Source organism: Microchirus variegatus (genome assembly GCF_963457635.1).
Source record: "Microchirus variegatus genome assembly, chromosome: 4".
Lineage (NCBI taxonomy): Eukaryota > Metazoa > Chordata > Actinopteri > Pleuronectiformes > Soleidae > Microchirus > Microchirus variegatus.
Genome location: NC_139805.1, coordinates 6105812 through 6126279, shown reverse-complemented (window position 1 = coordinate 6126279; position 20468 = coordinate 6105812). Strand labels below are relative to the sequence as shown.

General features: G+C 39.1%; 1 protein-coding gene across 1 annotated transcript; it reads right to left on the bottom strand.

The window, feature by feature from the left end:
• Positions 1-736: 736 nt before the first annotated feature.
• dnai3 (dynein axonemal intermediate chain 3) lies at positions 737-20106 on the bottom strand (the record flags this gene model as incomplete). Its single annotated transcript, XM_083887750.1, has 21 exons — positions 737-871; positions 1701-1817; positions 2309-2400; positions 3871-4078; positions 5392-5522; positions 5975-6035; positions 6500-6615; positions 8597-8693; positions 9118-9271; positions 9558-9631; positions 10497-10616; positions 12309-12398; positions 12735-12824; positions 13491-13609; positions 13996-14192; positions 14788-14904; positions 15436-15635; positions 15791-15919; positions 16203-16307; positions 16761-16945; positions 20052-20106. 21 exons carry the CDS (start codon positions 20104-20106, stop codon positions 737-739), a joined length of 2592 nt encoding a protein of 863 aa, XP_083743876.1.
• Between the last annotated feature and the right edge of the window lie 362 nt (positions 20107-20468).

Sequence of the window (20468 nt, the reverse complement as noted above, 5' to 3'; positions counted from 1 at the left end):
CCTTTATTTAAATTTATTTAATTGAATAATTTAATGTACAGAGAGCAGGGTGTGCAAACAAAACTGTGCAACATTATAGGATTGAATGTGCGTACGTCCAGAAAATACAGATGATCATAATCATTTAATCTGCACACTTTCACCAAGAGGTTATGTATTTGGCCATGTTTGTTGTGAACATCTTAAACCTTAAGTAAAGGCCAGATTTTGATGATCTTTTTTGTGGATGTGGTTTATAGGTCAAGGAAAAAGATCCACATTCAGGATTTCTTTAAAACACAACATATTTATTAACCTTGTGAGATAGGGTTCTGTACTGACAGCATTGAAGTTTTTTTTGGTTTCCCTTGTCTTAATTTTGAACTGATAAATAAATCAATATATTAAAGGGCCAAACAAGGTTGCATCCTCAAGGTATCCCACACTGAGTCCGATATTTGTGATAAACAGGGCATTAATCTATGGCATTACCCAGCAATTACTGTAAATCTCAGATGGGCGACTGAGAAACAACAAACCGTAACCGTTAAGTATGAATTCAAACGCTTCCTGAATGTTTATGTCAGAGGCTTTACTAAAAAGTGTGTTGTCATATTTTACATGAATATATGCAATAACCGTATTTAATACGACGAAACAGCAACAGAGAGAAAAAATACGGACCTTTAAGGCATTCAAACTTTATTAAGCAAGATAAATTATATACATGCATTTGAGTGTGTGTGTTTGTGTGTGTCTACTGTGTGTCTGCAGTCGCTGTCCACAGGCCAATGCCCTTCAGGATGTTTTCCTCCAGTTTCAGAAAATCACTGTACTCATTCATGTTAATGTCTTCAGTCTCCTGCGGTGGTTTCACTGGTTTGTTGTGCTCCTGGGGAAAACCAGAGGTTAAAAAAATCATAAACTGAGCAGCAATAGATAGAGGGCACTCATCACAATCTACCATCTTTGAGCCAAACATACCAGAATGTCAGTATCGTCTTACCTCAGAATATAAATAACTTGATGTCTCATTTATTTAAAGAAAAACCATCATTCCGGCAAAGTAAACGGAATCCATATACATGGACAGGACAATAACAATAATAGACCTATAATTACTAATAATAAAATTATGTAAAAAGTCACATAAAAGACATAATACATATGTGGTAAGTACAGGTTTGCACTTAGGTTTGAAGTAAAAAGAGACACTGTCTACAAAGAAACAAAGGTAAGATTACTGCAGCAAAACAAAACCTCCTCTGCATTAATTACTGTCATCCTCATGACACGTTTAGTCTCTGTAGTTGGCAGACAGACTGTCAGGCTCTGACTGTCAGTAACTACACTGTCATGCGTAGATCGAATAATAATCTAAATGAATTAATCATCAGGAGAGAAAGATAGGTGAGTCTGATGGAGAGGAAAGTGGTGACAGACAAATTCAACCTTTGACACAATATAAGACATTGTACAGTGACAGAAGCTTTGAGTCAGGTTAGAGTGCAGTTTAAGACACATGGTCTCGTTCAAGGCCATTTTAAAAGCAAGCATCGATGAATGTAATGGAAACTGCATTAAGGTTGAGGATCCAAAACAACAACAACAACCCCCCTCAGATCATTAAAGTTAAAAGTTACCTTCCAGTCAGGTGAAAATATTCTGTATCGCTACAACTAGTGACCAATTCATATTATTTATTCAGATGCATAGCTCACCATTTTCCTGGTAATATCGTCGGCCTCCCTTTTCTGTCTTGCCCACAGTTCATCCCTCTTCAAATAATCCTTCAACCTGTTTTCCTCCAGTTCAAAGTATTTCTTCACACTTGCACTCTGCACAAAGAGAAAGAGACCAATGAGCAGCTCTAATGTATGATGATTATTGTTTTCCGGCAGCCATCTTCTCTGGGGATTTGGTGGATTCACACACTATAAGACAAAGTTCAGCATGTAAAGGAATTCATTTCAAGTGCAAGAAATATGTTCAGGAAAACTAATTAGTAAATGTTACAAATAATTTAAAAGGTTAATGGTAACAGTGGCAATAATAGAGAAGAGTATTTATTTCTCTGTTGTGTTTGTTTAACAAGTTGAAATCATATAACAGGAAAACAATGCTCTGCCAATAATGGGCTGCCAAACAGTTGACAGCTCTAGCTACGCGACTACTCACATTTCCTCGGTCAAAATCTGACAATTACGATATCAGGAGGACACTGCCGCACCACCGACAGTAATGCAGCATTTAAACATTAACATTTAAAATTCTTTAAATGTGGACTTAACAACGATGCAATAAAGCAGTAAAAAGACACTGGTCTCACCTCATTCCTGGAGGGCATGTAGAGTGTCTTTGGGGTTTCAAAAACCCGAACCATCCCAAGGTCGTCGGTCACAGCCAGGAAGTGTTGCTTTGCTGAGGGAACAAATCATTTCTCAGTAAATTAGCTTAAAAAAAACAACAACCCTCACCCCAGCAAGAACCTTATCACCAAGGCTGTGAAAATATAAATAAACATTCAGACAGAGAGGCTCTACAGGAAAGGTACAAGTACAGCAGAGAATTATGTTGAGAGCTTTAGGTACATTCTTTCTGCAGTGTAACAAATATAGATTTCAAGACTTTGTAGCAAATACAGTTTTTTGTGTTTTCAAGTTTCAGAACTAAGTGAAAAGACAACAAGGCCCTTTAAACAAAACAAAATGACCTCAAACTAATGTCAAATTACTTTAATTGCACCCAGAATGATTTGGTGATCCAGCGATTAAAAGTTATATACTTTTTTTCAAAGTTATTTACAGTATTTTATTTTTTCTATTTATTTATCTTGTTAGTTTGTATAGGTTTTTACAAGTTATTTACAGTATTTTATTGTTCTTTACATTTATATTTTCACATACTTTATTACATACATACATATTTAAATTAGAATTTTTCAGGCATATTTACGAATGGTAATTAATCGTGATTAATCGTGATTAATCCACAGCTACCCTGTGATTAATCTGATTAAAAAAAAAAAAATCTTTTGACAGCCCTAATTAATAATAGTAATAGTTAATGATCTATCTATAAAGCAAGCTGCGTCTGTGTCTGTCTGTCTATGACGGGCATATCTGACTGACTGTTAGTCAGATCGCCCTAAGACTTTGGATATGGGTTGAGCATGTCCCCCGATGGTGTGCATCCTTAATTTTGACGTCTTTTGAGAGGAATTTAAATTTTGGCTGATTTATCACGCTACACCAGACAGACAGCGACTCATCAGCAGCAGGGAGGGGGAGATAAGAGGCTGTCCTCACAGTGGGTGAGACATTTTCCACATGGTTCAGAACATGGTGTTATACTGAAACAACAAAGTCAGTGTCCATTCACCAATACGCAAGCACATATTTATTTTGCATTAGCATGCTACTACTTTGCGGCTAACTTGGCGAACCTGTTTCCAAAGGTAAGCTAGCGAGTCTACGATTAGCAATAGCGTAGCTAGCTGTTGTGACAAGGCAGGCAGCGGCTGCGCTGTCTGGATCAGGGAGGTGGGAGTGAAGAGGCTGGGCTTACTTGGCAAACCTGTTTCCAAAGGTAAGCTAGCGAGGCTACGATTAGCATTAGCATAGGGCTAACATAATACAAACACTGTGCAACCTCATTAGGCACAACACAATTTTTTTTTAATTTTCCATTAGCATTAGCATAGCTAGCTGTTGTGACTGTCTAATCTTCTTCAGCTCCCACTATAGGAATATATACTTACTACTGGCACTGCAGTAGTATAAAAAAAGAATTTTATCTTCAGCATGTGCCATGAAAAATGATTTTAAAAAAGTATTACAAACTGGTCCTTTAATAGAATAATGTTGTACACCAGAGATACTGTGAACTCACGGGAGGCGCTCCAGGGTTTAATAGAGGTAATCTTGGCGTTGGTGATGTGGGCGTGGACCTGTGCAGGTTCACTGGTCTTTTCCAGCAGATCCCACACATCAATACTCCCATCATCTTTCCCGATGAAAAAGACAGCAGGTCGGGACAGGGACCAACATCCCACTGTGCAAACCTGTTCAGAGCTTGGTGACAGGATGATGGGGCCATCCTGGGTGTGGAGGTTTACAACAGGTCAAACAGAGTTCACATAGATCCAATAGTTGAGACTCAAAGGTATATCGAGATATCCATTACCGTGTCTGTGACAAGAAACGGCTACATTTTCATCGCCTCGTTTATCAAATAACCAAATAATAAGCATGAAGATATTCACGGCATGAATAACGGACAGATCACAAGTGGTGCCACTGAGTAAACGTTAATTCAGAGAATATAAGAGAACTGGACACATCAGTTTATTTAGAGTTCACTCAAATAAAATGGTGCTAATATTTGCTAATGTGTCCCTGTGTGAATGGGTGAACTGTCGTGTTAACCAACTTTGAGTGGACTAGAAAAGCACAATATAAATACAGACCATTTACCTATCACCGTATTACTCATGCCAGTCTGCATTCATTCATTTACATGCATGCATGACTTTTATTGTGTTTGTTGTGTCAGATTGTTTTATAACTTGAATTATGTTACATACCCTGTGTATCTATTTTTAAGGTGACACTGTTACATTTGCCCAGCGATTATTCAATCTACGTTGTCCCTGTTTAACTAAACCAGTAAATAAATCCTGTTGTGTTTGTTATGATGGACTGAGTGAGCAGGATACATTTATACTCAACAAAAATATGAACGCATGAACTTGAAATGGTGAACAAACATAGAATGTCATGACATTTGCTCAGATTCTTGATGCATTTGTTTACGGAATGATTTGTTTTGATCAAACCCACTAGTCCAGTGTCACTTGGCCACTCTTATTGACTACAGTCTCAGATTGAGTATTTCAACTCACCAGAGTCATGGAGCATGGCAGAGTGGTGGTCAATATGCTTGACCAGTACACAGACACTCCTTATGGTCTGGTCAATAAAAGGGCACACCAAAATGTGGACTTTTGCCACTTGTCAATATGCCACAGATGTCACAAATCATGAGGGAGCATGCCATTGGCATTCTGAGTGCTGGGTTGAGCGTTTACAGCTGTGGCAACACAACTGAATGACGCCTTATTCATGTGACCTATCGAACACCTTTGGGATGTTCTGGATAGGCGTGTCCGCCAGTGGGTTCCAGTTCCAGTTCCATGTTTGTGAACTTGGATTGTTTGTGAACTCCAAAACTTTGTACTACTGTTATTTTTGGATAGTTACTCTGTTTTGTCACACAACAATAACTACAAGTTTTTCTTTGCGTGTTTATATTTTTGTTGAGTGTATATTTACTCTTATGTAATCAAACACATGGGTAAGATTTTAACTTTTTGTGATAGTTTTTGACAGTGAGTTGTTGCCATGCTGTTACCATGACTCCCTCCTTCCAGATTGCGAAGTTCCAGCCGCCTGTGGTCAAAATAATGTCTTTGTAGAAGGGCGATCGTTGTACCGTATTTACCAACCAGTGATGGACACTGTAACAGTGAAGAGGCTTGGCACCTTTGAGAGAGGAGAGACAACACAAGAACTATGTGTTATTTTAAGTAAGTCTAGTTCGTGACAGCGACTTAGTTTGTATATTGTAAGTGCATAATCTTGTTTTTAATCAAGACTGTTTAGCATTTGTAGCCTGGACAGACCAACCAGTGTGTAAGTTTTGCAGTAAGCAGAGGCTTACTACACGAGTGAAGAAGATCGACATCCTCTCTGGTATGTGAAGGCCACCCTGGCATGTTTGGGTAAGGGAGAGACTGTGATTTGTTACAATCTGTAGTATCACTATTATATGTTACTCATTCTTATGCATTGGACTAATTTAATATGATAATTAATCATCAGGGATGACTTAGAGTGAGTGGTTAGAGCAATCTGGTTTGTTTTGAACTGATGAAAACTGTTGTGGAAAAAAGGTTAGCTTCTTAAACTCTCTTCATTAATGCCGGAACACTCACTGTGCAGCCGCCCTGAATTGTCCTTCTCCAGTTTCCAGTCAGTGTACACAATCTCACCATCCTGGGCAATGAAAAAAAAAAAAATATGGATCTTATTCTACACGGAATGTGGAATCAACAGCAACATATAATGCTCAAGTAAAACAACAACACCTAATATGAACAAAATGCATCGTAACTTCAAAAGTTATTACGTTTACAACTTCACTGGTCACCACTTATAATGTGGCTGCCTCAGATTATTTGTAATGATGATAAATATTCACTTTTAATTCATTTGAATTCCCGAAGCCTTATATTGGCTTCAGATAACACATGAAACAATGTTTTGTGCTTTAAATAACTGCATGTCATAACCAAGTGTTTCTTCTTTTTCTTCCCCTTCTTTGGTGTTTTACAGCACTTGGCATCTTTACTGTTTAATTACTGCCTTCTTCTGGGGTTAATCAACCTTTTTCATGAATCGCGTCCTAGCTCCTTCACTCCAAGGAAAATGTAATTCATTTAAACGGCAGTGATGTTTACCTCGGTTCCAATATAAAGCTTGGTATTGACATCTTCCAGAGCTCTGTGTGTCTTGGCTGAGGGTATTCTGAGCTGGCTGTAGCCCGGGATGATCTCTGGATGATCGTCATTTTCATCTGACGGGGAACAGCAAGGGACAGTGAATTGGCAGAGGCAGAGAATAAGGTAAAGTTATAGACCAAACTCATGCATGTGCTTTGGTGTCAGGGGTCAGTTCAGAGATGTAGCTTAGTGTGCACACGCAAGCGTACATGCAGACACACAGTATAAGATGTTAACATTTTAAAACAGATTCAATATGTAAAATGAATGCTGACAAGATGGAGTACTTTTCACTATTTGAGTGAAAGTATAGAAATGTGTGCATGTTTTCAGAATAACAGGAAGCATATTCCATGCTTTAATAGCTCCAACCGATTAGGCTGATTGTGCAAACGCAGAACAGGGTTTAGTGATGAAACATCCCCCCCCCCCACCCCCAGAAGACTATGAATAAAGCTCTATAGAGGTGGAAGTGCACTATGGTGGATTATTGGATTATTATTTTAAGTGAAGACAGAAAAGAAATATGCTGTAACTATGTGTTTAACACCACCAAAACAACACTAATGACTTATCCCACAGGAGAGACGAAAACATAAACAAACAAACATGATTAAACAGAGAGCAACCTTAGTGCAACCTGTTCTGTAATCCGTGATTGTGAGGTAGCCAACAGAAGGACAAAACGTATGGTGTTTGAAGGGGCACAGCTAAGGTGAGTGAGATGGTAAGAGGATAGGAAGTTACAGGGAAAGAAAGGGAGAAAAGGTGGAGGTGGGTGTTAGAGTTGTGTCAAGAAAGGGGACAGTAAGGGAGAAGGGTGGGAGGGGTGAGATTGGCAGAGTTTATAGTGATGGAAGAGGTTTTTTCCATCACAAAAGCCCAACTCTGAGTCAGGGACAGAACTGTCCGTTCACACACTCTCTTATCAACAGACAACTCCCACTCAAGTCTCAGCCTCATGGTTTTAGATTAGATCAGATTACCCAGTTGCACAATTTCTAAATTTGCTCTTTACTACTTCAGATGTGTTCAAAGATATGAGACAGACGATACAGCACAACAACAGATGTAGATGTGTCTCAGTTTTACTACCTATAACAGCAACTTGACAGTTGCTTCATCTCCACGAGGGTTTGCTTGCACAAACTTGGAACGACATGTGGCGCAGGGCAAGGGTGGAGCTTTTCTCTACAGAGGTTATAAGTGCAAGTGACTCCACTATCAAAAATGGCAAAATGCCCAGAGCAAAATGCTTAATGCAGACCTCAGAGGCTGCAGTGTTATCAATCAATATAAGTCAAATATGTTAAGAAGCACCACAGTATTAATCACAGAGGGATTCATTTAAAGCTTAATAACATACTGCCTGAGGGCTGCTGAACAAACTCCAGCAGATTTATTGCCCCGGTTATAGAGCACATTCATTTTGTAGCCACCAAAGCTTTGTTTACGGAGACAGAACTTCAGCCAGACAAAGACAGGTCTCTTCTTGACCAGCCAGGACACACACGATCATCTTCTGGCTCCTAAAGAGGTTGAGCAGCATATTGCAAAGAGCTGACAGTCAGTAAGGCTAATGCCGCAACTGTGAGGGCCTTGTTTTGGAGGTATCACTTAATAAAGTGCTATGAAACTGGAGGAGAGAAGAGGGAGGCAAAGAGAGAAAGGGAATACCCGAGGGCCAAGTCAACTGTGCTTCACTGACCACTGCGCTCAACCATCCAAAACAGAATTTAAGAATCCCAGACCCACGTGTGTGTGCGTCCTCTGTGGTCACGCACACACTTCTAAATTCCAGACAACTGCTATTAAAGGCTTTAATATTTATTATCTCGTGACCACATTTTCTTGCCTTTATAAGAAAATTTCACTTCAGAATTCTCTCTTTGACAATCCATTGCTTCCTAAAAGTGACTAAGTGTTAAGTTAATTCTGATCCACATGGTGCACTTTGCATTTTATTACTTAATTATAAATGAGAAATACTCATGGAGGTGGGGTATGCAACAGACACAAATAAACCAAGACAGCCTCAATAGTAGAATCCCTCACCTGCTTTCCTCTCTGTGTTACCATGACTGGAATAGTGTTCAAAGTTGAACCTCAGAGGAGCATATTCTCCACTGGTATTGATTTTTGGTAGTGAAACCTGATATAAGACAAAAAAATTTAAAAAAAGACATCATAACAGGACACAACATGAAATGCATCAACAAATAAACAAAACAAATAAATGTGGTGACATAGATTTGAATCAATATTTAGGGTCCAAGCACACACAGTGAGGAGGGTCCTACAATAAGTGAAGGAATTATTATTCTCGCAGGAAAATCACATTTTTAAACATGCATGAAAACCTCACAACATTTTGCAGAAATGTAAAGCCTCCACAGCTAGTCTCACCCACACACATTCAATTTGGCATACTTTTACATCAGGATAATGAGAGAAGTTGGCTGGTGCCTGTGTCAAAGTCGCTCAAAACCCTGGCATGCGTAAAGGGAAGCGAGGAGCCATTCAGTGCTGCCTGCAGGCCTAGTTAGTTTTATATTGCACCCCTGAGTCAGCAGTACCCTGAATAGTGGTTTCCATGCGCGGTCCAGGTGTTTGAAAGTGTCAGGTACACTGTAGGGTGTCAGCTGGGTCTTCTGATCTACAATGGGCTTCCCGTCTGAGGAGTACTGACTCAGCAGTCTTGGCTGTCGTACATCCCAGAACAGTATAGCACTTTTAGAGAGACACAGAGAGATAGACACACAGATGCAGTTAAATGTAGACTGAACCGATAATTATTTGTCCATTGTTCATGTCCCATCGATGTTCATAGTTGAACTAATAAAACATGAACCTGTGAGAAGAAAAAAAACATTTTCATAGTCAATTAGTGTCCGTCATATCTTAATATTTACTGCACATATACACATTATCAGGCCTTCGGAAAAAGCAACAAGTATTTGCTAATAAGTTTGCATGTGAAAACATATAAACCGTTTTACGTAAATGTAAAACCTACCCGTCAGAAGAGCAGGTTACAACCTGAACAGAAGTGTTGTACTTGTTCTCCACTGGAATGCCCATCCTGGTCACCTACTCAGATGAAGAGAGACAAAATCAACAAAGCACCATGTCATGCTCTGTAAAGTCCAGAGATCATAGAAGGGAATGAGGTTTCTGTGAAGATATGTGGGAGGTTAATGTCCCCCTGGGGGCACTCGTGATGATTGCCTTATTTTACTTATCCAGATGAGTGGAGTGGCAGTGGTTGTCATGATTTATTATGGTTCACTCAAGAGACAAGGGACAGGGACACACTGACGCCATAATGTATACAATGAGGCATGAAGAAGAAACCCCTCGGCAGTATATGTGGATTATGTGGGCTAATTGGTCATTTCAATAGCTGGTAGTTTTACTGTAGACACTTATTAGTGTTCTTCTAACAGATGTAAAGAACATTTAAAGGTTCTGTTTTGTGCAGGACAAAAACTGTAGCCCACCTTCCCACTGCACCATGACCAAAATACAGTAGAGTATATCATGTTCTTGCCTTTGTAGCCTTTTCTCTGCTGTGATTTTGGCTTCTCTGTGACTGATAAGCCAGATAAAAGCTCTTGATATAAATAATTATCATGGCAAACGATCTGAGAACATAATTGTAATGTTCAGTGACAGGTATTAAAATCAACTCTGTCTCCATTAGGGTTGGGGAAGTATGTGTTTACTAGATGTGATAATAGAGACTTAAGATCAGGAAACCTTTCAAGAATGGTTTTCTGAAAGTCACGCTGTGTAGTTACACATTGATTAATTTGGAAAAGCTAAATGACACATTGACTAACCATGTGGAAACTTCTCAACTCCTACCAACTGTACACCTGATGGGATAACTGTTTGATGTCGGACATGCAGTTGATGATTCCTGCCACCCCCTCTGACCTACAGCTCTGTGTACCTCAAAGGTTGGTGGCAGCCACTGGACATCAGTAATTCGTGCTTTGTGGCTGCTGTCTACAGCAGACACTGCACAGTAGCGCACGACAGGAGTCTTATTCCCTTTGTTGTCACCAAGGTCCTGGTGGGAGATCAGACACAAGAGGCACAGCATGTATTGTACAGTTCAATCTAATCACAAAGACTTTCATTCTCACTGACATCATTCTGAAAGGGACCTAAATAGGTCATGAAGAGATAAATCAAAGGTTGGAATACTGGCATCTGTACTAAAGCAACTATCATTCAAACAAAACAAAAACTCAAACACATTGAGCAGTTTCTATCAAGTCTTTGCATTTTGAAACAGTACTGCCTAATTTTTAAGAAATTAGAGAAAACATTTCCAGTAAATCAGTTGATAAATAAAGGACACACAAAGGAAAACATTACTGATTATTCCGGGAGCTGCATCATTTGAGTGCGTCTTCCATTTGGGTTTAAAAAATAAAACAGAACACTGATGTAATAATCATATAACCATATGTGTTTTTATATGGATTATATAAAAACATCACGGCAAAACAAGGTGAACTTGTCAGCTCGCATGAACTTACGTCATGACATCATCATCTACTCATGTTCGATGAATGTACAAACATTGGCTGTGATTGGATTCATTGTTTAAAATGGTGTAAGCACAACACACATCACAACAGGAAGATTTTAATTTTTTATCTGATAAGCTAGCAACAGGTGCTGATGTAGCATAACCTTCACAGCACTCAAAGCCTTTTAGCTGATACAACTGCCATTGTTGACACTGCAAACACAGGGGAGGGCAGTGATCTGATTTGCTTGTGTATTATCTGCTATGGGGGCAACCTATAGCAGTGGATGGAGGGTCTGTGTAGCAGCTGGAGTATGTGAGCTTGTGCTGATGCTGTTGACACTGGGGAATGAAGAGCAAACACGGACAAAGAGAATAGAGCGAGGAATGGAGGGTGGAGGAGTGGAAAGTAGACGAGAAGGAAGTAGTGAGGAGAGAGATGGAGACAGCTGTTCCCACTATAGCGGCAATAAAAGCACACAAAGCAAATGAGGGCAGGATGATAGGGGCATATGTGTCTATTTGAAAATGGCAGTCAGGTGGAAGATGTCAGTGGAAGTCAGGCTTTACAGGGCAGAAGTTGTTTAATATTTGGTGTTTGATGTGGGTTTAAACAGACACCTGTGTTATTGTCATGTATGATTACTTTTCTCTTTTCCTTTATTACACTATGTAATATTCATGACTTAAAAAGCAGATATATCATGAATGTATTAATTCACTATAACCCCTTTTTGTAGTCTCAGTCTTCAGTCAAAAATGTTTTATTCTGTTTGAGCACGCGTCTGGCTGTGGTGTTTATATGCAAATACAAAGGCTGTTTTTATCCGGGCATTGAGGTCATGTAATAATTAAAAGTCATGCTTTGATATGTTATCTTGGCATTTGTATGTTTGTAAAAACTAGTTTTGACAGCTGAGGCTGGCTTAAAAAGGACCATTAGGCCACGACATTCCCAACTAATGAAAGGGTGAGGATGAGGAGAGAACTTAAAAAGTCAACGTATCATCATCTCCGTCTGTCATACAACCCCATCGAAGAGTAGCGCCAGTCTTTACAGCAAATATGATGCATGGTTTGATTCAAAAAGGACCCAGCTGACGTCATCACCTACTGAAGAATTACAGTAACGGATACCACAAGTGATACACCTACACTGATAGAGGACACCAAGTATTATTGTATCAACATTCTGCACATTAAAGACAGCATGTGGGTACTTACGAATGTCTCAGTGTCAACAGACACCTTTTTAGCACTTGACTGTGTCCCCTGTAAGAGTGTAATGTGAGCAGAAATGTCCCACAACACAACCTGAGACAACAGAAAAGATCGACATGTGAGTCAGGTGTGATAGATGGAACAGAAAATCAAAAAGTAAATAATATAACATGTAATAATAATAATATAACAGTTGGTCTAATAGTACTGTAAATAAACTGTAGTTTGGTGATTTTTTGTGATTTTTTTTGTGATTTTTGCACTGCAGGTTTTTTTTTAACTGCAGTGCAATTTTAATTAGATGAGAACCTTTCTTTTCATTTTCTCATATAACAAAAAACAGATTAATAAGACAGCTGTAAAGTACAAAAGCAACTACCAGGCAGAAAAAAGCCAGCAAGATGTAAGAGATCAGAGAACAGTCTGCACCTGGCCATTCATGCAGCCGCCAACGATAATATTTGGATCTGACGGGCAGAACTCAAAGGCGAATATGTCATCTGGGCACTCCAGCAGCAACTGCAAGAAAACACAGAAAACCCACATACAAAGGGCAAATATATAGGATTTCAAAGTACAAATTTACACATTGGGTGCTTGCCATTTGAGTATTTATTTATTCTAGCCTCGCCGTACTAAGTTAAGCTTTTAATCCTCAAAACCAAGCACATACAGGATATTCCATGTCAGCAGGCATAAGGAAAAAAGACCCAGGAGACATATGATTGTATTACAGAGAAGTCATTTTTTTAGCCTCTTAAAATTAGCTTGAAGTAAAATTAATGCCGCGACTGGGTGACAGCATTTTATTCTATTTTAACATTATGATGTCTCCATTTTCCTCTACACAGTATCATCTGCTCCTCTGAGCATTGCTCCAGCTGACAGTGAAACTAGAGCATGACACATGCACCACTGAAGGCATACGTCATGCACAACTCATATTACTTTTGAGTGATTTAGCAGATCAGTTTTATTGATTCAGTGCCTGGGTCAAATCAATGGAGCCTCTCAAATTTTTCTAAAGCAAATAAATGGTCTTGAAACACAGCACAAAGCAAATCCCTGAAAGTGAGTATGAAGTGAAATTGGAAAGAATGTGCTTGTAAGCTATTAGCGAGGGGGAGATAAATCTTTCTTAACTGGTCCACTCAACACTTTCATTCATATGAGTGTTTTTCATACCTGAGGATTAAAGGGATCAGAGAAGCAAAAGAAAACAACGAGGGACGGTCTGGCATCAGATGTAGTCGACTCATTAAACCACTCCTCCTTTTTCTCTGTCAAAGCCACAGCTATCACACCTACCGCATCAAAACACATTACACAATGTTTCAATTAAACAGACAAGAGATGTGTTTACAAAACATTTTCTCAACTTAACTGATTGAGAAACTGCTGGCACAACTCTTATTCCCATTTTTAATAAGTAAATTGACACTGATGTTCCTGTACTAATATTAACATTCTTACTTGAAGCCTGGGTGATGACAGCTTGACAACACTATCAACAACAATGCTATACCAAACAGGAGATCATTTGAGATTGTAATAAGACTTTCTTGTAGACAATTCCAAACCAGAACCAAAATAGAACACTGCGTAATGTATTAATATTGACCTAATTTACTCTGATGAGGCGATAAGATAAACATTCCCACTGTACCCTGACTGAGATTTGGTCATTTACCATAGATAGTCGGGTGCCAGTTAATGCAGCTGATTCTTCTGTCCTTAGCATACGTCTGGTCTGTGAAGGCCTGATAGAGCATCATTCCCTCAGAAATCTTCCCTGACCAGTTGTCAGCTTCAGGAGACGCCTCCAGAGACTTCCAGTCATCAAAGAATACATTCATGATCTCTTCCTGCTGAAGAGCTTGTAGAACACTGAAAAAAACGACAACATTTTAGGTTGCAAAACTTTTATTTGCGCTGCAGTGGGCAGGATTGGCTCATAAATAATTGTTGAGTTTATCCACATATTATTAATATTAATGGTTTGGATTCACACTTTTCTGTCCTGAGATCACATGAGCACAGACAGACAGAACACTTGTATATGCAACAGATGATTTGCAGCATATTATCCCTCTCTGAAACTTTGCCTACGCTGACCTGCATTTTACTTGGTTTACTGTGAAACTTTTAGATGTTTTTTAGCTTTTTTGGGGGGGTATTGCAGCACCAGACCTCTTTCTCTCTCTGAGCTGTCTTGTAACTGGTCAGCCTTTCATGTGAAGCTACACATCTAGTTAACAGGCTGTAAACAAAGCACAGAGGATGTAAAAAGGGTGTTGTTCTCTCACTCAGATCACTTTATATTTATATTAAGTGATCTGAGTTAAGAGAAGAGCTGCAAAAGGTTCATATGGAATTATTGATCAATAACACTAATTAAATCCAATCTACTGTGAACCTGTCATTGTCAATATCATGCATAAAAGAACATACAATATCATATTCCTTGTGTGGTGGGAGTTACCTGAATGTCACAGAGTTGCAAAAATTCTTCAGACTCTCACTCTGGAGGATGTTTTCAATTTCTTCTTCAATTAATTCTCTTGGCTTGTACTGGGTGAAGATATTCCTCTGATATCGCCTGTAAAATGGACAAAAGGGTTTTCACGCAGTTACTATTAAACTACAATAATGAGAGAAAATATGGTACAAAAAAGTTATAGTTTGAGGACTGGGAAGCAGCATGGGATCTTAAGGATTGTTGTCTTTTATATAATAAGTCGTGATCCATTTGTGACAAATACAGACAATTGGCTAACTAGCAGTACTACATACTGTCTTCCTCACTCTGATATGGTAATCCTGATAATCCATATGGGATTTGTCTTGGAAGTTTTAGCAGAGATAGGTAAAGCCGATGACGTTATTAAAGGGTGACCAAAATTAAATGCATTAAAATAAATGTTGGGCATGTTTTGGCTAATCTAAGTACACTACTCAACACAATATATAACATTAATCTCTTTACATATGATATGCGAAGACTTGCAGAATAATTACATATGAATCTCACTGTAAAAATGCCTAGATGGCTGGTTGCTTGGTTGCTGGCAGAAACATGTAGCTGTTTTTTTTGCAAATCCATATTATGAGTACTTATTTGCTGGCATACCACATTGTCTGAGCACTGCTGCTCTGCAGTGTGGGAACAGCCTGCATCCCGCAGTCCCTTAGCATCTGCTTGATGCTGAATCTGCTGTCTTGATAGGAAGCACACTCCAGGTAGCCATCCTTAACATCTGCAGTGTTGCGATCGAAAAAACAGACTGGTGCCCCAAACTTCCTACGTATTCGAGAGAACTTATACCACAGCTGATGAGAAAAAAAGGACACAGATTATACAGATATTAAACATAACATTTAATTTGCATATATCTAATCAGGCTGCTGTGGCAAACCCTAAAGGGAGACACCTAAAGAAGAAGATGTACTGTATACATATAATCGTTTAGTATATGCTGAATTACCTTTTCTCTGGTCTCTTTAAAAGATTCTTCATCGATTTCCACCTCACTGCCAAGTGATATCCATTGCTTTGGTTCTGGGGTTTTATTGACTTCACATTCAACCGCTTCTGGTATCTCAGCCTCTGGGGGCTTCACAACCCAGACAGAATTACAGTAAAATGGAGAAAATGCAAAACAAGAACTTAACAATAAATCAGCTTTTCAAACAGTTTAAAGTATATAAATATGGTGATGTAGTGTTGGAGGGGTTCCATTTCATTTAGTCATTGATAATATGCCAAGTAGCCATTAGTTTATTTAATTTATCCCCATAGCTTATTTAATATCATAATGATATATTACACATACAAAAGGGAAATATATAAAAAAAACAACAATGGACAAAGACATGTGATAGTTTCATAAACATTACATTGAGGATTCTGTCCTTAGCTTCTGGCGTCAGAACCAGGTAGAAACTGTGACCATAAGTGAAGTCTCTGTCAAACACCAGCAATATCTCATCATCTGGGTAGTCCTGTCAACAACAGAGGCAACACTGTCAGATTAACATCATCTAAAGAGGTTTGTAGCTCCTATTTCCCAACTGTTCTCATTCTTTAATGGGGTAAAGTAATACATTTGAATATATTTTGGCAAAAACAATAGATCATAGTCGTAAATGCTGAGGTAAAGTGCATGCACGCACACACACACGCACACGCACACGCACACGCACACACAGTACTTTGAACTTGAAACAAATTAGTCTCTAGGGGAGCTCTCTATTGTCTCTCAGTATAGTAGAAAGGAGATTCATGCTTAGAGTAAGAGTGGTGGTTATGTGTGTTTAATCTAGAGCAAAAAACAAGGAGAAAGTAGGTTAAACTAGTTACTCTGTTCCCACAGCTCTTAACTGGGGGTCTGTGTAGCATCACAGTGTCTTGGGGGTATTGACTGGGAGATCTACATAACAATGGGTCAGCCTCACCAGCACTATCTGCTTCACAGGGCTGAAATCGGACACTGCAGCTCTTCTCTTAATGTCCTGTATGATGTCGTCTTTTTTCAGCAGCTTGTAAGGACTCTCCCCTGTGACATCCTCATCCACACAGCAACCAAAGAGCTCCTGGGTTGCTGATGTCAGCACCAAGGGGAAAATGTCCTCAGGGTGATCTTGGTGAAATAGATACAAATCAATGTGGACACAGGATGGGTATAAAAAAATGAAGATCATTATTTGTATGTTTGTATGTGTATGTTTTCAGAAGAAGAAGAAGAAGCAACTTACGACACAAACAAAGAAAAATGAAATCCTTTCTTGTATGCTAAATTAAACAGAGATGTGACTAAGGGTGAATTCCAATTCCTTGCTTAACCCTCAATCTTAACCCTCAATCTCAAAAATGTGCGCTCCCTCTAGTGCAAGTGCTGTCCCGATTCTCAGAAAAATTAAGTTGAGGGCCAAGTTTAAGGGCTGTATCGCCCTCAATATTGAGATTTTCCGAGACCACCCTTGGGAGCAAGGGCTACCCAGAATGCATTGCGTGTTTTCACGTAACAAAGATGGCGCCGAAAGCAGAGAAATGAGTACGCTACAAATTAATCTTTGTTAATGGAGATATAAAAATGATGAAAACCATTGTATTATCTTAGTTTAGGCCAATATTATAGATTACTGACGTCATTGTTGCGTAACATTTATTTTTATTTTACGATCTTTTGTCAATAACTGGCCGGTGCGGACAAGCGATCGTTTACTTTTCAATAAGCTGTGGTGTGTGGTAACTGTCAGCTGAATATGTCTGTGGTTGTGGTATTTGTATGAGTATCATCTTATAACTAACTGACAACCTAATAACTTGACTGACAAACGGATCGTAATAAATAATCGTGACGTAAATGTGTTCTTCTTCTTCTTTTTTGGAGTTGACAGACTGGACGCAGCTTTCGCGTTATTCTGCCCCCCACAGTCTGAAGACGTATCTGCATTTAAGGGGTGTCCCATTTCTAAGTGACAAAATAACCCTCAACACTTGGTTTTGAGGGCCAGTTAAGATTAAGGGTTGAGCTTGAAGGTTAAGATTGAGGGTTAAGATAGGAATTGGAATTGGCCCTAAATCTTACACAGTGTACCTCTAACTGTTTTGTGCATCACATATGCTACTTAAATCAAATTTGTAAGAATCATATAAAATGACGAGAGGCTGTGACAAAATATACGTACCATAGAGGTGACGGAGTGAAAGATTGACTGACGTAGGTTATAGGACACCAAAGAAAGCAGAAATGGTCATGGAAATTAACAGGTACGGAAACAAAGAAGAATAACTGGGACTATATAGATGATGCAATTGATCAATTCATTTTACCCTCTAAATTTACTACAGCCAGTGGACTGTGATTCTTCCTTGTGCTTCTCTGGTCAAATTCACAAAAACACCTCTGATCCTTCACCTGCCCTTACATGCAAGGTGGGCCACCACGCCATATCACAGGATTCAGTGCAAGCCTTGCGAACAGGCCACAACATCTTAATGCTTGTAGGGGGAATACTGTTGTTTTATTGCTACTCTAGCAAGTGCAAAGTAGATCAATAATGCATAAATTCAAGAAATAAACTTCTCATTTGCAGCCGTCCAGTACAAATACTTTTTTTATGACGTAAAACTGCAGCACTGCACCACTGCACCACTACTACAATATGTATTTTCTCAATAAACAATTCATGCATACTCCTCCGTATCTAAGTCCAGGCTCCATCCAGGGCACGCTACAGTAAACAGAGCTCTGTGTAATGATAGTTTTCATCCTGCTTGTGGTCTCACTCTTCAAAGTCTCTCCACAAGGTTGCTGAGGGGGACGCCGGGAATGCACAAGTACAGCTTAAGTAACCACTTCCCAGCTGGGTGTGTCAACCTTTTCTACTCACACCACTCACGCCTCACACCAAATCATTGTAGTAGAAACTCACACCCCTCATTTCACAGAGTTTTGTGTCAAATTTGGCATATGTATTCATGGGAAGTATTCACTTGGAAGACAAAGAGACTGTGATGTGCCGTGCATGTTCCATTGCCCCTTAGAATATATGTAGGTTGTGTTTAGAGAGATACTTTAAATTTGTTGAGACCTTGCGTAATTCACACACGCCTAACATTTGTTGACAGCAAACAGTTATTTATAAAACACTACACTGCAACGTTCATCTCTGCTGACAGTTACTACATATTAGCAGTGTTTAGAAGGCTATGGGGAGAAGTGAATACAACCTGCATTTATATTTGTGTCAGTAAGCCAGCATGTCATCACTGTCACATGATGAGGATTAACAGCCTAACTGGGGACAATAAGCTGATCTCCATCAGTTAAACCATTAACTTTCATGGTTAAAAAAGTCAAATAGGAAAACGGAGCTAAAGGAACATTAAGTTAAGTTGTACTTTATTTATCTCCTTAGGGAAAATCCTTCTCTGCATTTAACCCATCCTCTACTAGAAACCTTCTGAGAATTCGGCGCAGAGGGCAGCCACTGAACAGCACCCGAGAAGCTTTTGGGGATTTGGGTACCTTGCTCAGGGGTACCCCAGCCCTTTGACCTGGTGGGGACTGGAACTGATAACCCTCCTGTCACAAGCCAAGTTCCACTTCCACATTAATGTACATGAGAAGAAATGAACTTCAGAATCTATAAATTGTTATGACCATGACTTTCAACTTCCTCCAGATCCCAATGACCTCATATCTAGTACAAAGATACACGGGTGATCTGCATTTGACCAAGAGCCTGTCCAAAGGCTATGCAACAGTACACTCATGAACACATCAGAATAATGCACATAGGTTTTCTGACTGACACCTCAAGGCACATGACTATTAGTTGCATGTTACATCCTCTTGTCAAGACAGCTCAAGGTTGACGTGCCCTATACTTACATAAACAATTCAATCCAAGCGCCTTAAAGTATAACCAAATTAGTATCCCTCAATTAGTTTACTACAAATGTAGGGTATTAAATTTAAGGCTGTGCTAATATGCAGGATCTCTTAAAAACAGATTTGGCTTGACATCACCCGATTTACTGAAAATGTTTAATAATATTTAAGATAATGTTAGTGTGAATGAGACAAACTGTCATACAGCGTGATTTAAGGGTTATGGAATAATATATAACAAGTTGTTCTGCATACGGAAGAATGGGTCATCACAATAAAATGCAGCTCACCATTTTATTTACTGTGTTTACGCTGATGTGTGCAGATTTATTTTCCAGACACTCACCTCTCCTTTTACTGCCTGCACTGCTTGTTGCACTTTTTGGACTCTTCTCTGGCATCTTTGCTCTTGAGACAAAATTCACTGATGGCCAATTATCTGAAAGCAACATACAGTGTCATGCAAAGCATCAAACTATACATTCACATCAGTACATTTCTCTGTTTAATGGACTGACTCCTACAGGCTTCACATAATGCCATTTTATATACACGTAGTGACATCTTGTGGAGGATAAGAGAATTGACCTGGCATTTCCTACTATCTTACCATCCCTACAGGGATCTTTCAGAGTAAAAAGTCTGAGTTTACTTTATCATTAACAAACCCCTATGGCTGATGTACATTTTTACAGTATATGCTTAATGTTACAACTGGGGATATATTCATATGGAATGATGACTAAAAGGGTCATGTCTTAAA